Source organism: Lactuca sativa, chromosome 5 (assembly GCF_002870075.4).
Source record: "Lactuca sativa cultivar Salinas chromosome 5, Lsat_Salinas_v11, whole genome shotgun sequence".
NCBI lineage: Eukaryota > Viridiplantae > Streptophyta > Magnoliopsida > Asterales > Asteraceae > Lactuca > Lactuca sativa.
This window is the reverse complement of record NC_056627.2, coordinates 245,577,382-245,590,063: the sequence shown is the minus strand read 5'-3', so window position 1 is coordinate 245,590,063 and position 12,682 is coordinate 245,577,382. Positions and strand designations below refer to the sequence as shown.

Below are 12,682 nucleotides of genomic sequence, written 5' to 3'. Positions count from 1 at the left end.
ACTATTTTGGTATGTACTTGACCCGATGGTGCATGGTCCTTTTGGGTTGTCTTCACCAAAGCAACTTGATAGGATGAATTATGGAGAGAAAGGATTAAATATGATTTATTAATATATTATGAGAATAATATATTAAAGGAGAAATCATATTGTTTAATTAATATTAGTCAAGAATTAATAAGAATTAAGTTTGTGACTAAAAGAGATTAATTAAACTTAAGGGACTGGAATTGTAATTATAAGATAATTGCAATTTGGGCTATGGATTGCCTTATATTAAGGAGTGGACGAATTCTATGGGGAAACCCATTAGAAATCGTCCAAGGCCTTTAAGGAAAGGAGTCCATGGGTTGCTTAGGGCTTAAGCATCCAAATTAGGGTTTCCTTGTTAGATAACCCTAATAGCCTCACTATATATAGAGCCCTTATGCCCCAAAAACATGGACAAGCTTACTTCTAGGGTTTCCACATGTTTTGGGTAGCCTCCTTCTCTTCTCCTCTTCATTCTCTTGATCTTGGTGTTTGTGAACCATTAGAGGAGTGACATTTGTGACTCTAAGCTTTCTAAAGTCAATACAAGAAGGATTTGAGATTGTTATTGCTACATAACAATCAAGGTATGATCTAAAACCTAATTATATGTTATATTGATTATCATATTCTAGATCTAGGGTTTATAGTCTTGGATAACTTGCATGTACAATAGAGATACCTAGATCCAAGCATTAGGGTTTGTATGAGCACATAGGATGTTCTTATTGCTAAAACCCATCAAAACTCGACGAGTCCGAGCGGGATCCGGGTCGAGGAGTAAGTGACCGACTCGGCGAGTTGGAGTATGGACTCGGCGAGTTCCGGTCTGAAGAGGGAAACCCTAAACCCGGGACTTTGTGCACTATTTAAGCACCACATTCTTTTCCTTAGGGTTCCTTTACAACTCCTCTCATCCAGAACATCGAACTCTAGCCGCCATATGCATTCTTGAGTAAAGATCTAGCCTTGGAGTTGTGATTTGAAGCTTGGAAGAGAAGGAAGTTCATAGTGGTGCAAGAGGAAGCCTTGGATCCAGAGTTGGTGTGGATTTTCAGAGCATTTGAAGGTAAGAAGTCATTACCTTTACTCCTTTGCTCATAGTTTCCTTTTTGTCATGAGATTTGGGGCTTTTATGCCATGTTCTAGATCCAGTTGGAGTTAGAAGTCCAGATCTAAAGTTTCTACTTCAGATCTAAGTGTATTCTGGCCTAGAGAGTCATAAACTATCAGTCTTGAGGGTGTAGGTGAAGCATGGTTGTCTTAAACCCGAGTATGGAGTGTTTTGAGCCTAGATCTCCTTTACTACACGTAAAGTTTGCAACTTTACGTCAGGAATAGGCCTTGGAAGAGTGGATCTAAAGTTTGGAGTCCCTGCATGACTCAACAAGCTTCTGAATGTATGAAGGACTGAATGGACTCGACGAGTCCTTCGAGTGAACTTGCGAGTAGCATGAAGATTAGGAGGAACTCGACGAGTTGGATGAGGAACTCGACGAGTTGGATGGCGAGTCTGTTGAAGTTTGCCTTGGACTCGGCGAGTCAGGTCGCGAAACCCCGAACCCTTCGAGGTAAGACTCGAATCAGTGAGTCAGGTGGAGACTCAGTGAGTTGGACAGGACAGGACTCAGAAATCGGTGGACTCGGCGAGTCATGGGCTGACTCGTCGAGTCGAGTCGCGAATGGAAGGACTCTGAGCATATGAACTCGGCGAGTCAGTAGGCAAACTCGGCGAGTAGGGTTGACCTGGAAGGTTGACTTTGACCAGGACTTTGACTTTGACTAGAGTTGACTTAGTTGACTTTCGGGGGACTGTTAGACTAAGTGTTGCATTGATATTGGTAGCTCGGGGAGCTAGTGAAGCAGGAGTTCAGAGAGTTGTTGGGAAGCAACTAGAGGGGTTATCAGCAAGTTCAGCAAGTGCAGGTGAGTTTCCTTTGTGTGAATGGGTCTACGGCCACAATGCCGGCCCATGTAGTTATGAGTAGGAAGACCAGGAGGTTAGCCCTAGGCACTGTATGCTAGTATGATATTCAGGACGAGGTCCAGTGTAACGGGCGGGTGTCCAAGGAATGGTTTGCATGATAGTTATACTTGTTGTCTGTGTGATGCATGTATGTGCCTGGTAGGAAGGTGAGTGTAGGCAAGGTCCCGTATCTCACCAGCAACAGAGTATGGACAGTGTTCCATATCTCATTAGCAGCAGAGTAAGGGCGAGGCCCAGGTTAGGGAAAGAGTGAGTGTGGGCTGGGCCCGTATCTTACTATCAGTAGGAGCATGGACGGGGTTCCATGACTCATCAGTTGTAGGACATGGGCGAGGCCCAAGATATGTGAGGCCTTTAGAACAGGATTCAGTAGTATATGTTTAGTTTATATGTTGTGATATGTTATGTGTTAGTATATGTTGGCAGGCGAGGCCCAGTGACAGGCGAGGCCTAAGCGAAACAGATCTGTGTCCGAGCGGGGCTCGAAGCCAGGCGAGGCCGTTGTAGCGGGCGAGGCCCGAGGTAGGGGGCGAGGCCCAGAATAGCGGGCATGGCCCAGTATGTGCAGTATGTGGTTATGCATGGTATGTGGTAGGTTAGGGAACTCACTAAGCTTCGTGCTTACGGTTTTCAGTTTTGGTTTCAGGTACTTCCGGTAGCGGAGGAAAGAGCTCGGGGTGATCACATGGCACACACCATAGATTAGACCGCCTGGGATGTTTTACTCTGATAATGAACATATGTTTTGGAAATTAATACTTTGATTATGTTATGGATTGATAATTATGTTTTAAGTAATGTTCTATAAAAGAAATTTTTAGTCTTGAATTTTGGGACGTTACAAGAAGCCAACTAAGTCCACTCTTGTCAAAGTCAAAGTCTTGGTCAAAGTCAAACTTCTTGACTGACTCCACTTGCGGAGTCCTTATGCTATGAAACTCTCATAATACACCTCAATTCGCCGAGTCACCTCCCGACTCGTCGAGTTCAACAATCTCTGAGTTCCATCCTGTCCAACTCACTGAGTCACCACTCAACTCACCGATCTAAGTCTTAACCAGAAAAGGATGAGGTTCTGCGATCCAGCTCGTCGATTCCAAGAACAGACTCGCCGCGTCTATGGTAATATTCAAAAGACTTGCTGAGTTGTTCTTCCAACTCGTCGAGTTCCTGCCTATCTTCATCCAACTCACCGAGTCCACCCATGTGACTCGCTGAGTAGCTTCAATTCTTAATCCATACAGTGGCTTTTCGAGCCATGCAGGGGCTCCATCTTGTAGATCCACTCTTCAAAAGTCCATTCCTCACGTAAAGTTGCAAACTTTACGTGAAACCAAGGAGCTATAGGCTTAAAACACTCTTGAGCTAGGGCTTGTGACAAAGGGGTTTCACCAATAACTTATTGGCACAAACTTTATGGCTTTCTGGATCCTTAATTGCCTAGATCTGAGGTAGCAACCTCAGATCTACTCCAAACTCGAAACAAACCTCCTCCATACTCAAAATGCCCAAATCTCAATCATAAGATAGATCTTAATGCAATAAGGTCAGCTTATTACCTCAAAGGATCTGAAAAGCCACACCAACTCTGTATCCAAGGCTTCCTCTTGCACCACTATGAACCTCCTTCTCTTCCAAGCTTCAAATCATTTCACCAAGGCTAAATCTTGCTCAAAATGGATATGGTGGCTAGGGTTCGGTATTCTGGGTGAGAGAGACTGTATAGGAACCCTAGGGAAGAGAATGAGACGTTTAAATAGGGCACCAAGTCCCGAACTTAGGGTTTCCCAATCCAGACTGGACTCGCCGAGTCTACTCTCCGACTCGTCGAGTCGGTCACTTACTCTTCGACCCGGATCCCACTCGGACTCGTCGAGTTCCACCCTGGACTCGACGAGTTGACCCCTTTGACTTAGGGTTTTCCTTTCCTTTCTTGGTGTTTCTGATTATGGGTGTTACATATACACACACACACACATAAAGTACACGTCGTCCCGATCCCGAAAATATAAATTTCATAAAAATCCAACTCCGTATTAATTAGATATGATTTTTATAAGATATAAAAGTTAGCCGCACACAAGGAAAGTGTGACGTAAAAAGCTATGAATAGAATGGTTGGCTTTTAGCTAAAGTCACCAAAAGGAAGTACTCTTTAAGATAGTAATTTTGAGAAAAAGAATGTCAAAAACGGATTCCGTACGTGAGAGTTATGATTTTAGCAAAATCATTTAATCATATAAAAATAGGGATGAAAAATAAAGTCAGAATTAGCCGATGGAGTCTAAAAGAAAGTTGTAGATTTTGTCGAAAACTTTCCGGGGATATAAAGAACGTAAAAAATGGGGCTTGTATAAAGAAATTGCAAAATTTACAAAATATGTGTTTTGCGCCACGTGTTTCTGTAAGGTGAAAACATGGACCACAGAGAGGCCGACACGTGGCACAAAGCGGCTGAGGATATATCATCTTAAAATGCATGACGTGCACCTCATTTGCACATTATGCACCCCAGATTTGGCTATAAATAGGTTGCAATGCCCCATTTCATCCCCCACACCTCCTACACCTTTCCTCTCGATAACTAAGGCCGAAATTCCAAAATTTCCTTAGTTTTAAGTATCTAGCGAAACCATGAGATCCCTTAAAGCCCGGTATCTAAGTTGCTAGTAGGCCGGAATTCTGTCAGCACAATTTCCAGATTTTTGTCTAGGAAATCCCTATAAGTTAAATTACACTCTATTTTATTTAGTGTAATTTATATTTAAATTCATAGTCGTTGTTATGAATTTATAAATAAGAAATATCAGTATTTCCAAGTTATAATATTGTTTGATCTACTTACGTGAGAGGTATCTAGAATGGTCATTTTGGCTTGGTTGTTGGATTTTAGAAAATATATTATGCCGAAATGCTCATGCATCCCAACTGTCCTACCTGGTTGATCCTTATTTGATAGAACTATCAGTATTCATTGGAATGATTGATAGGTCTAGACTTTTTTCAGTTACATAGAATATTAGGCTAAGGCTTAGTGATAATGATACTAGGTTACGTCAAAGGAAAAGTCAGTTACTAGAAGCGAAGCGTTGTCCAAGTTTCGAGTCATCACCTTAACAAGTGAGTGCATAGTTACTTTTATCTTACACATAGATATGAAGTATTTAAGATAATTACATGTTATATGTGTCAATTATTTGTGTTCCTAATATCTATTCTAGATGAACGATTTATACATGTTTTACTTGATTTAAACTATATATGTATTTTTATACCTATAAATATATTGGGTAGAGATGGGTAAATAAAAGATAATATAGATGATGAGAGATGAAAGATGAAATTTATGATGAGAGGCCTTGACTTAAATATGATATATTCATCTAGCGGAGTATAAATGAAGACCACATACTATTTTAGACAGTCCAGTGGAACGCTAGCAGACTCGCAACCTGTAGGTGTTTTGAACTAAGTGTTCACCAGGTGTACTCTACCCCCCCCCCCCCCACTCATGGTTACCTTATTAAAATATACTAATAAGGAATCCCCTAAGCATTATTATCTATCCCAAAAGATGATGCTTAGGATAGGTCCCCTGAATTAGATGTTTTAGGGACATAAAGTGAGGATACCGAGAATAGGTAATTAGGTTGAATGTTTTGATGAAAATATCTAATTAAAAGAATTTAATTACTGTGGGTTGAAAACTCTATGTGCTCGTCATGCTCCCAAGCCTAACACACTCAGTTTATCGTATTACAGGTAATGGCACGAGAGCATAGGTGTGATGATCAGATGAGAGATTTATGGATTATAGGTCAGTAGAATAGTAGATATATGCAAGTATTGTATTATTTCCGTTTATGCTTATGTATTGTATTAACAATGACATCTCAATTTTTTTAATATAAATAAAATATATTTCTTCGGAAATACTTTGATAATATCATTATCAAGTTTTTGGGAACAAATTCTGATATATTTATTCATCAAAAAGGATACTCTGATTTTAGATAAGTATAAATAAATCGGTCTTTTCTGGCTTTGAAATTTGGGATGTCACAATAGAGTACCTAAATATGTATTTTTTTAAGCCTCATAATAATAATAATCTCTCTAAAAAAATACCTTTCGCTCTACTTCAACGACTTGTACCATACACAATGAATGTTGTAGCGGTCTAAAATTTGGAAAGCCGACATCGGTACCGGTATGCCTCGGTCGGTCCAGTCCCCGGTCCCTAAAATCCTCCCACACCATCCAGTTCTAGAACCAATTCTGATCCGGTCCAAATATCAACGCCTAGCAGTGATGGACACCCACACCTTAGCAATATTCATTTGAACCACCCGAAAAATCGTGAACAATGTCGCTTAAGAGTTCAGAATGTCAAAATGGATCAAAATCATGGTTACTTTATTGATATTTTAGATAGATATGTAGTTATGTACCTGTGTTCTTAGAACCATACCGGTTGTTTTTTTAACGACAAATCTAATCTACTGGTAAACTACTTCGTAATTACATTTATATCTACAACGAGACTTGAACCCTCAACCTCAAGGAGGGAGAGAACATTGGTGGGCTAGAAATCCTTTGGTAGAACCATACCATATATAGATATGGTTTAATTCAAAATTATAGACAAATTTTCACGAATGGTCCTTTAGGTTTAAAAAATTTCCCTCAAACGGTCCTTATAACTTTCTTTTTTCTTTTTTGCATTAATGGTCCCTTTCGTCAAAAGTTGGCATGCCAATGATCCTTATGTATAATGTACATTAGAGAGAAACGTTAAATCCCCATAACGATCATTACTGAATATTTACGAAATTTCGCATATGGTCTATTTATGAACTTTTCTAAAACATTGGATAAGGACAATTTCAAAATTTTTTTAAAAGTCTATTAGTTTTTGTATTAATTATCATAAATCAAATAAAAATGCAAAGATTTATAACATAAAAAATATGATATTTATATAAAATAAAATAGCAATATAGTATTATTTTTATAATAGCGTATCATATTTTTTATAAAAACAAATGTATTTATATATGAAAAAAATATATAAAAATCTTAAAATATATTACAGTTATATCATGTAGAAATTAAAAATAGGTAAAATGATTTTTCATACTTCAAATATTTTTAGATAAAAAATAAAAAATAAAAACACTTAATTATATTATGCAGTTTAAATATTTACGATAGAGTTTAGATAACAAAAATTATTTTAAATAAAATATATTTGCATGTTAATTAAAATTAGTAAAAAAAATTACATAAATATTACATTTTCTATGTTTTAATATTTATTTGTCTTTTTAGTTTGATTTATAGTAACTAATATAAAATTGAATAAATATTTTTTAAAATTTCATAAATGGTATTCATGCCAAATTTTAGAAAAATTCACAAAGGTTTCTTATGTGAAGTTTCATAGACTTTCACAAATGGTCATTATGGGGACTTAACTTTTCTACATTATACATAAGGATAATTGGTGTGCTAGCTTTTGTCATGTTGATATGTATACCTCGTCAACCTTTTAGAAATTATTCAGCCATTTCTCAGTAGTTCGACCGCTCCCGGACGGTTCAGTCGTTTCCCTATGTTCGGCTATTTCCGGATGGTTCGACCATTTTCCGGATGGTTCGGTCATTTCCTTATGGTTCGGTTGTTTCCCTATGTTCGGCCATTTCCGGATGGTTCGGCCATTTTCCGGACAGTTTGGTTGTTTCCTTATGGTTTGGTCATTCCCGACAGTTCAGCCATTTCTCGACAGTTCAACCATTTTTCCTATGGTTCGGGCATTTCGTTTTGCTCCTTCCCAAGGCGAAAAGTACACTAGTCTTCTCATGGCCAGCTGTTGAGCTTCTTCTCCAAGAAGATACATCCAACTATGTATAAATAGACCTCTCAATACACACAACTGGTAAGCTCCAACTCTCTCTCTCTCTCTCTCTCTCTCTCTCTCTTCATGCAATCGGGTTTGTTCCACTCGAAGGACTCGACCTCATTTCGTATCGACACTAACTTGATTGTCGGAGGCCGCTCTCGGGACGCAAGTCCTGGGGCGAATCTAACGATCTCATTTATGAATGTAACAAGAATCACATTGGGGCTCGCTAGCGGCATCGAAACACATATCCGAGATCTCGACTCGATTAGCCTCGCGACGAATTTCGGGTTACATCATATCAGAATGAACCATTGATGCAAAATAATAATAATAATAAATTATAACGACGATTTGAAGGGAAAAAATCTAACCAAAAGGACAATTCTAGAAATTTAGTCTAAATTAAATGACATCAACCATCGATGAATTATATAACAAATAACATAATCCAATCAAATATTTATATAGATAATAAAAATACACTTTGATATTGTTACTTTTGACCTTTTAAGATGCAAATATATTTGTAGATGCTTATTTGTACATGTTACCAAACTTCATGAATAGGGTGCAAATGAGCCAAGCCAAGCCCTAGTATGAGCCTGGCTAGGCGCGGATCGCGGATCGGACTCATTTAAGTTATACGGGGCTCGAGCTCGAGCTTGAGCTCGACTCGATTCGATTTTTATTTTACTGAGCTCTTCTTGATCTCGTAAAAAGTTATATAAGCTCAGCTCGTTTTTATGTAATGTGCCTAAATAAGTTCAAACTTGGTTCGAGCTCGTTTATTAATACCCTAAATTCATAATTCCCCCTAGAAAAATATTTTAATATATAAAAATAATAATAAGTTATATTACAAATAAGCTCATTTAGGTTCGCAAGTCTAATAAAACTTAGTAACATAGGCTTGAGCTCGAGCTCGTTTAATAAACGAGCTTAATATTAAGCTCGAGCTTGGCTCGGGCTCATTTAAAATTGGTTTCGAATCGAGCTTTCAATGAACCAATATCGAGTAGCTTACAGGCAAATTGGCTCGTTTACACCACTATTCATGAACATTTGTTATTCGATAATAATTACACTTCACGTATATCTTGTTAAACAAGTGAGTTCAAGTGATTCTTTTAAGAAGAATTAATTATCATTTTCAGTGGCGAAGCCAAGAATTTTGATACGGGATACAAACGTTATTAATATATATTTTATGTAGGTATCCTATCTTAGAGATTAAAAAACATTGTACAATCTTTTTAGCCGGGGGTTGGTACATGTTTACGAATAAAAAATTTATAGACATAAAACAATTTTTTAAGGATGTTGTCGTACCCCCAACACCCCATGTATGTAGCTTCGACTCATCATTTTGCATCTTGTATGTATTTTATGGTAACTCTATGCCAAACATCCTATTTATTTTATTTATTGGCGTAGACATGATTTATGTAAAAAAAACACTACGTACATTGTTATTTATTTAAAAATATAAAATAAATTTTGCAAGTTTCAAGTAACCTGTTGCTAACATTAGATATGCACTACTACAAGTAAAGAAACTTAGAAGCATAAATAGGTTATTATTGTTTTAAAAATAAGATTTACTAAAAAGATCGAGAATATTTTGCTATTTCTTGATATTTATCTTTTAAATTAAATTAGATAGATGTGTTGGCTTCAATACTAATATTCATCAATGTAAGGTAAACACATTCAACTAAGGTTATGTTACTAAGACATCAACAATGTATAAAAAAATCTTACTAACTACTTTTGCCAAATACTTTTACATAATTAACAATCACAGTTTCGACTTCAAGCTTCCAGTTAATTTTACCAAGTTTTACTTGGACATAACCTTAACCCTCCAACACTTCTAACAAAACATAACTTTTATACCCCACTTCCATAAATCTCCTTATTAAACATCATAGTAACCACTCACACAAAAATACCAAAACTTCACACCAATTGAAACAATATTCATACTTTTTTCGCAACATCATTCATTACACGATCATTCATTACACGGAAGGTTTATTGTCCCAATCCTCCCTTACTTCCTCTAAATCGGGGCAATATCGTTGTGACAAAATCTCCACTTGTTCAGAAAACGGCTTGCTTCCATGATGACCAATATGACGAACCATTTGCTCCCATCTTTTTCTACAAACATCACCCGACCTATGCTCAAGAACCCTATCCCACTCCACATCTTCCACACATGAAGCATCAAGATCATAAAGAGCCCTAATCAACCTATAATCATCAACATTACTCCATTTCCCTTCCTCCACAAGAGAAGATGTCAATTGTGAGTACCATTTCTTACAACAAGTCGAATCATTTCGAGTCGATAACTTCTCACTAATCGCAGTCCAAGGAATATTATCCCTCAACATTCCATGTTTCGACTTCTTCTCTTCCAAAACCACTTTCATTTGTAAATCCAAATTCACCAAATCATATAACCCTTGATACTCTTCTTGACTCCATCTCCCTCCCTTTTTGTTATCAAACTTAATTCTTCGCCATTTATCCTTAACATGAATCCGATTTTTTCCGAGTTCTTCGGCCACCTTTTTCCAATCACTTCCGTGTTTTTTGTAAGATTTTCGTAGAAATTCGGTTTCTTCTTTGGTCCATTTGCCTTTTTCACCTTGTTCGAATAGAATATGGGCACGATAGTATATGGCGGAGTGTGGGCGATAGGGGATGCGGGCCCCAATTTGTTTCCAACAGTTTTTCAATCCGGGGTGAGATCGACAATTTAGAATCTTTTTTAAACCTTCTTCTTCTCCACCAAGATCGTGTGACTTTATGTAATCCAAAACCGATTCTTTTAGTATTTTGTCTTCTTCTGGAGTAAACCACTTGCCTCGAAGTAAGTTGTCTGTTTTAGCGTTTGTATTCTCTTTATCTTTATCCGAATTTGGAAAAACGTCTACTTTATCAGAAAATGTGACTTTCTTGGATTTGTGTTTCTTTTTCTTATCTTTTCTTGATTCCGGATCATCTTCGGTAGAATCTTTTTTCCTCTTCTTCTTCTTATCCTTCTTCCGTGAATTACTGTCATTTCCCATATTACCCTTCTCATTTAGAGATTCAATTCCCATATCGCCCTTCTCATGTCGAGCCTCGTTTGTTTCTTTTTCTATCTCCAAAGGCTCAACGTCATCCTTTCTTTCTGATTTGTCCATTTGTAACTTTCTAGTTTATAGCAGCCTTTTTTACTACCTCCTGCAAAAAATAAAAACCAGTAACAAGTACCTTTTAGGATTTATATATTAACACTGAAAATAAAGATAGGAACCACAGGTACAATTTGGTAATTTTAGCTCAAAATAACATTTTTGTTTTAGGCCCTAAAGGAAATCAACTGCAGTGAAAAAACAGCAGACTGAAATATTCAGCAGTTTGGTTAAACCAAAATAATGTACAAATACCTTATCTGTAGTCCTTTTATAGAAAAATCAGAAAGAAATTTCTTAACACCCTATCTTATTACCAAGTCAACTTGGCTAGTGAGTTGGCTTTCTGATAATGAGGATGAAGGAGGGTATTCATGTCTTTTAAACAGGCAACAGAGCAAGATCCAATCTCTATCCCAGGTGGACAAATAAAAAATGCAACTTTTGTCCCATTTGTAAGACTTTCTTAGCAGATCTGGGGAAATGAAACTATATTGAAATATAACTATAACCAAAAGCAAAATGTTCATAATGACTAAATGCCATCATAGAAACATATGTATAGTTCCAAACAAAGGCGATAACACGAAAAGTTGAACAGACAAAGTTAAAGAATTTTGTTAATTATGTTTTATTTTGATTTCAAGAATGTGGGCAGAAATTTTCTCTAGATGTGTGTCTCAAGGCAAAAGATAATTAACCTATAGAAAACACAAAGATTTGTTAAACATAAAGGGCCTGATTCATTTTGGATTTGTTGTATGGATAAACTCTTTATATCTAATTAAATCTGTTATAGATAACGAGAAAAAAAAAATTAAACATTTTGCAATGGTATCGATATAAAACGTGTATATGGCAGTTTCACTCCTATCGTCTATCAATTCGTGTTAGGATTCTATAATCAATTGATAAATAGGGAAGAACTCCGTATGGACGAAGGCATTAAGCAATCAATGTAATTAGCCATTGGAGAATATAGCATACAGAGATTATTCACAAAATACAAAAAATATAACTTACCTAGAAATAAAGTGAGAAACAGAATTCAGATTTCACAATCGTAAGCTAGTTTAGATTTCATACTTCAGAGTTCGGACGTCAGGCGGGGGGGATGGGGCATCGACAGCCAAGGGAGGGGTGAGTGGGTGGAGGTGCAGTGGCCGGCGGTCAATCGGCTGTGCCCTAGAGGCTTCTTGAACAGAACAGAAGAGAAGGAACTTTTGGGATTTCGCTTTGATCACGGCTGAATTAAAAATATGTTTTCAAATTTTTAATTTAATTTTTAAAATATTAAAATATAAAGTAATTAATTAATTAATTAATTAATTAATTACCTATTTAAATTTGGTAATTACACCAAAACTCAAATTATAAATTGAATTTATAATTCGGTTTGATTTCAAACTTGATTAAAAACCTAAATTAAAATCTCATTTTATCTACATTTGATTTTTATTTGGTTTGGTTTCCGTTTTACTAGGTTTACAAATCAAATAACAAATGTCCATCTTTGTAAACATTTTTGCAAGTTAACTTTTTATATTTAACTTGATAAAAAAAACATAAACG

At 36.7% G+C, this 12,682-nt stretch overlaps 1 protein-coding gene across 3 annotated transcripts; it reads right to left on the bottom strand.

Annotated features, from left to right (window-relative positions):
• Nucleotides 1-9,793: 9,793 nt before the first annotated feature.
• On the bottom strand, nucleotides 9,794-12,352 carry LOC111908711 (uncharacterized). 3 transcript variants are annotated; one of them, XM_023904513.3, is made up of 3 exons: nucleotides 12,134-12,344; nucleotides 11,366-11,585; nucleotides 9,794-11,159 (listed from the first exon to the last, which is right to left on the bottom strand). In XM_023904513.3, the coding sequence occupies exon 3, from the start codon at nucleotides 11,117-11,119 to the stop codon at nucleotides 9,944-9,946; it is 1,176 nt and encodes a 391-aa protein (XP_023760281.1). In that variant the 5' UTR covers nucleotides 11,120-11,159; nucleotides 11,366-11,585; nucleotides 12,134-12,344; the 3' UTR covers nucleotides 9,794-9,943. The 3 variants fall into 3 exon arrangements, with proteins under 3 accessions (XP_023760281.1, XP_023760280.1, XP_023760279.1); XM_023904512.3 differs by lacking the exon at nucleotides 11,366-11,585 and having other exon boundaries at nucleotides 12,197-12,352; XM_023904511.3 differs by lacking the exon at nucleotides 11,366-11,585.
• Nucleotides 12,353-12,682: the final 330 nt, after the last annotated feature.

What these genes read in the sequence shown, in the direction of transcription:
- LOC111908711 (XM_023904512.3), bottom strand. Translation starts at nt 11,119, where the DNA reads ATGGACAAATCAGAAAGAAAGGATGACGTTGAGCCTTTGGAGATAGAA.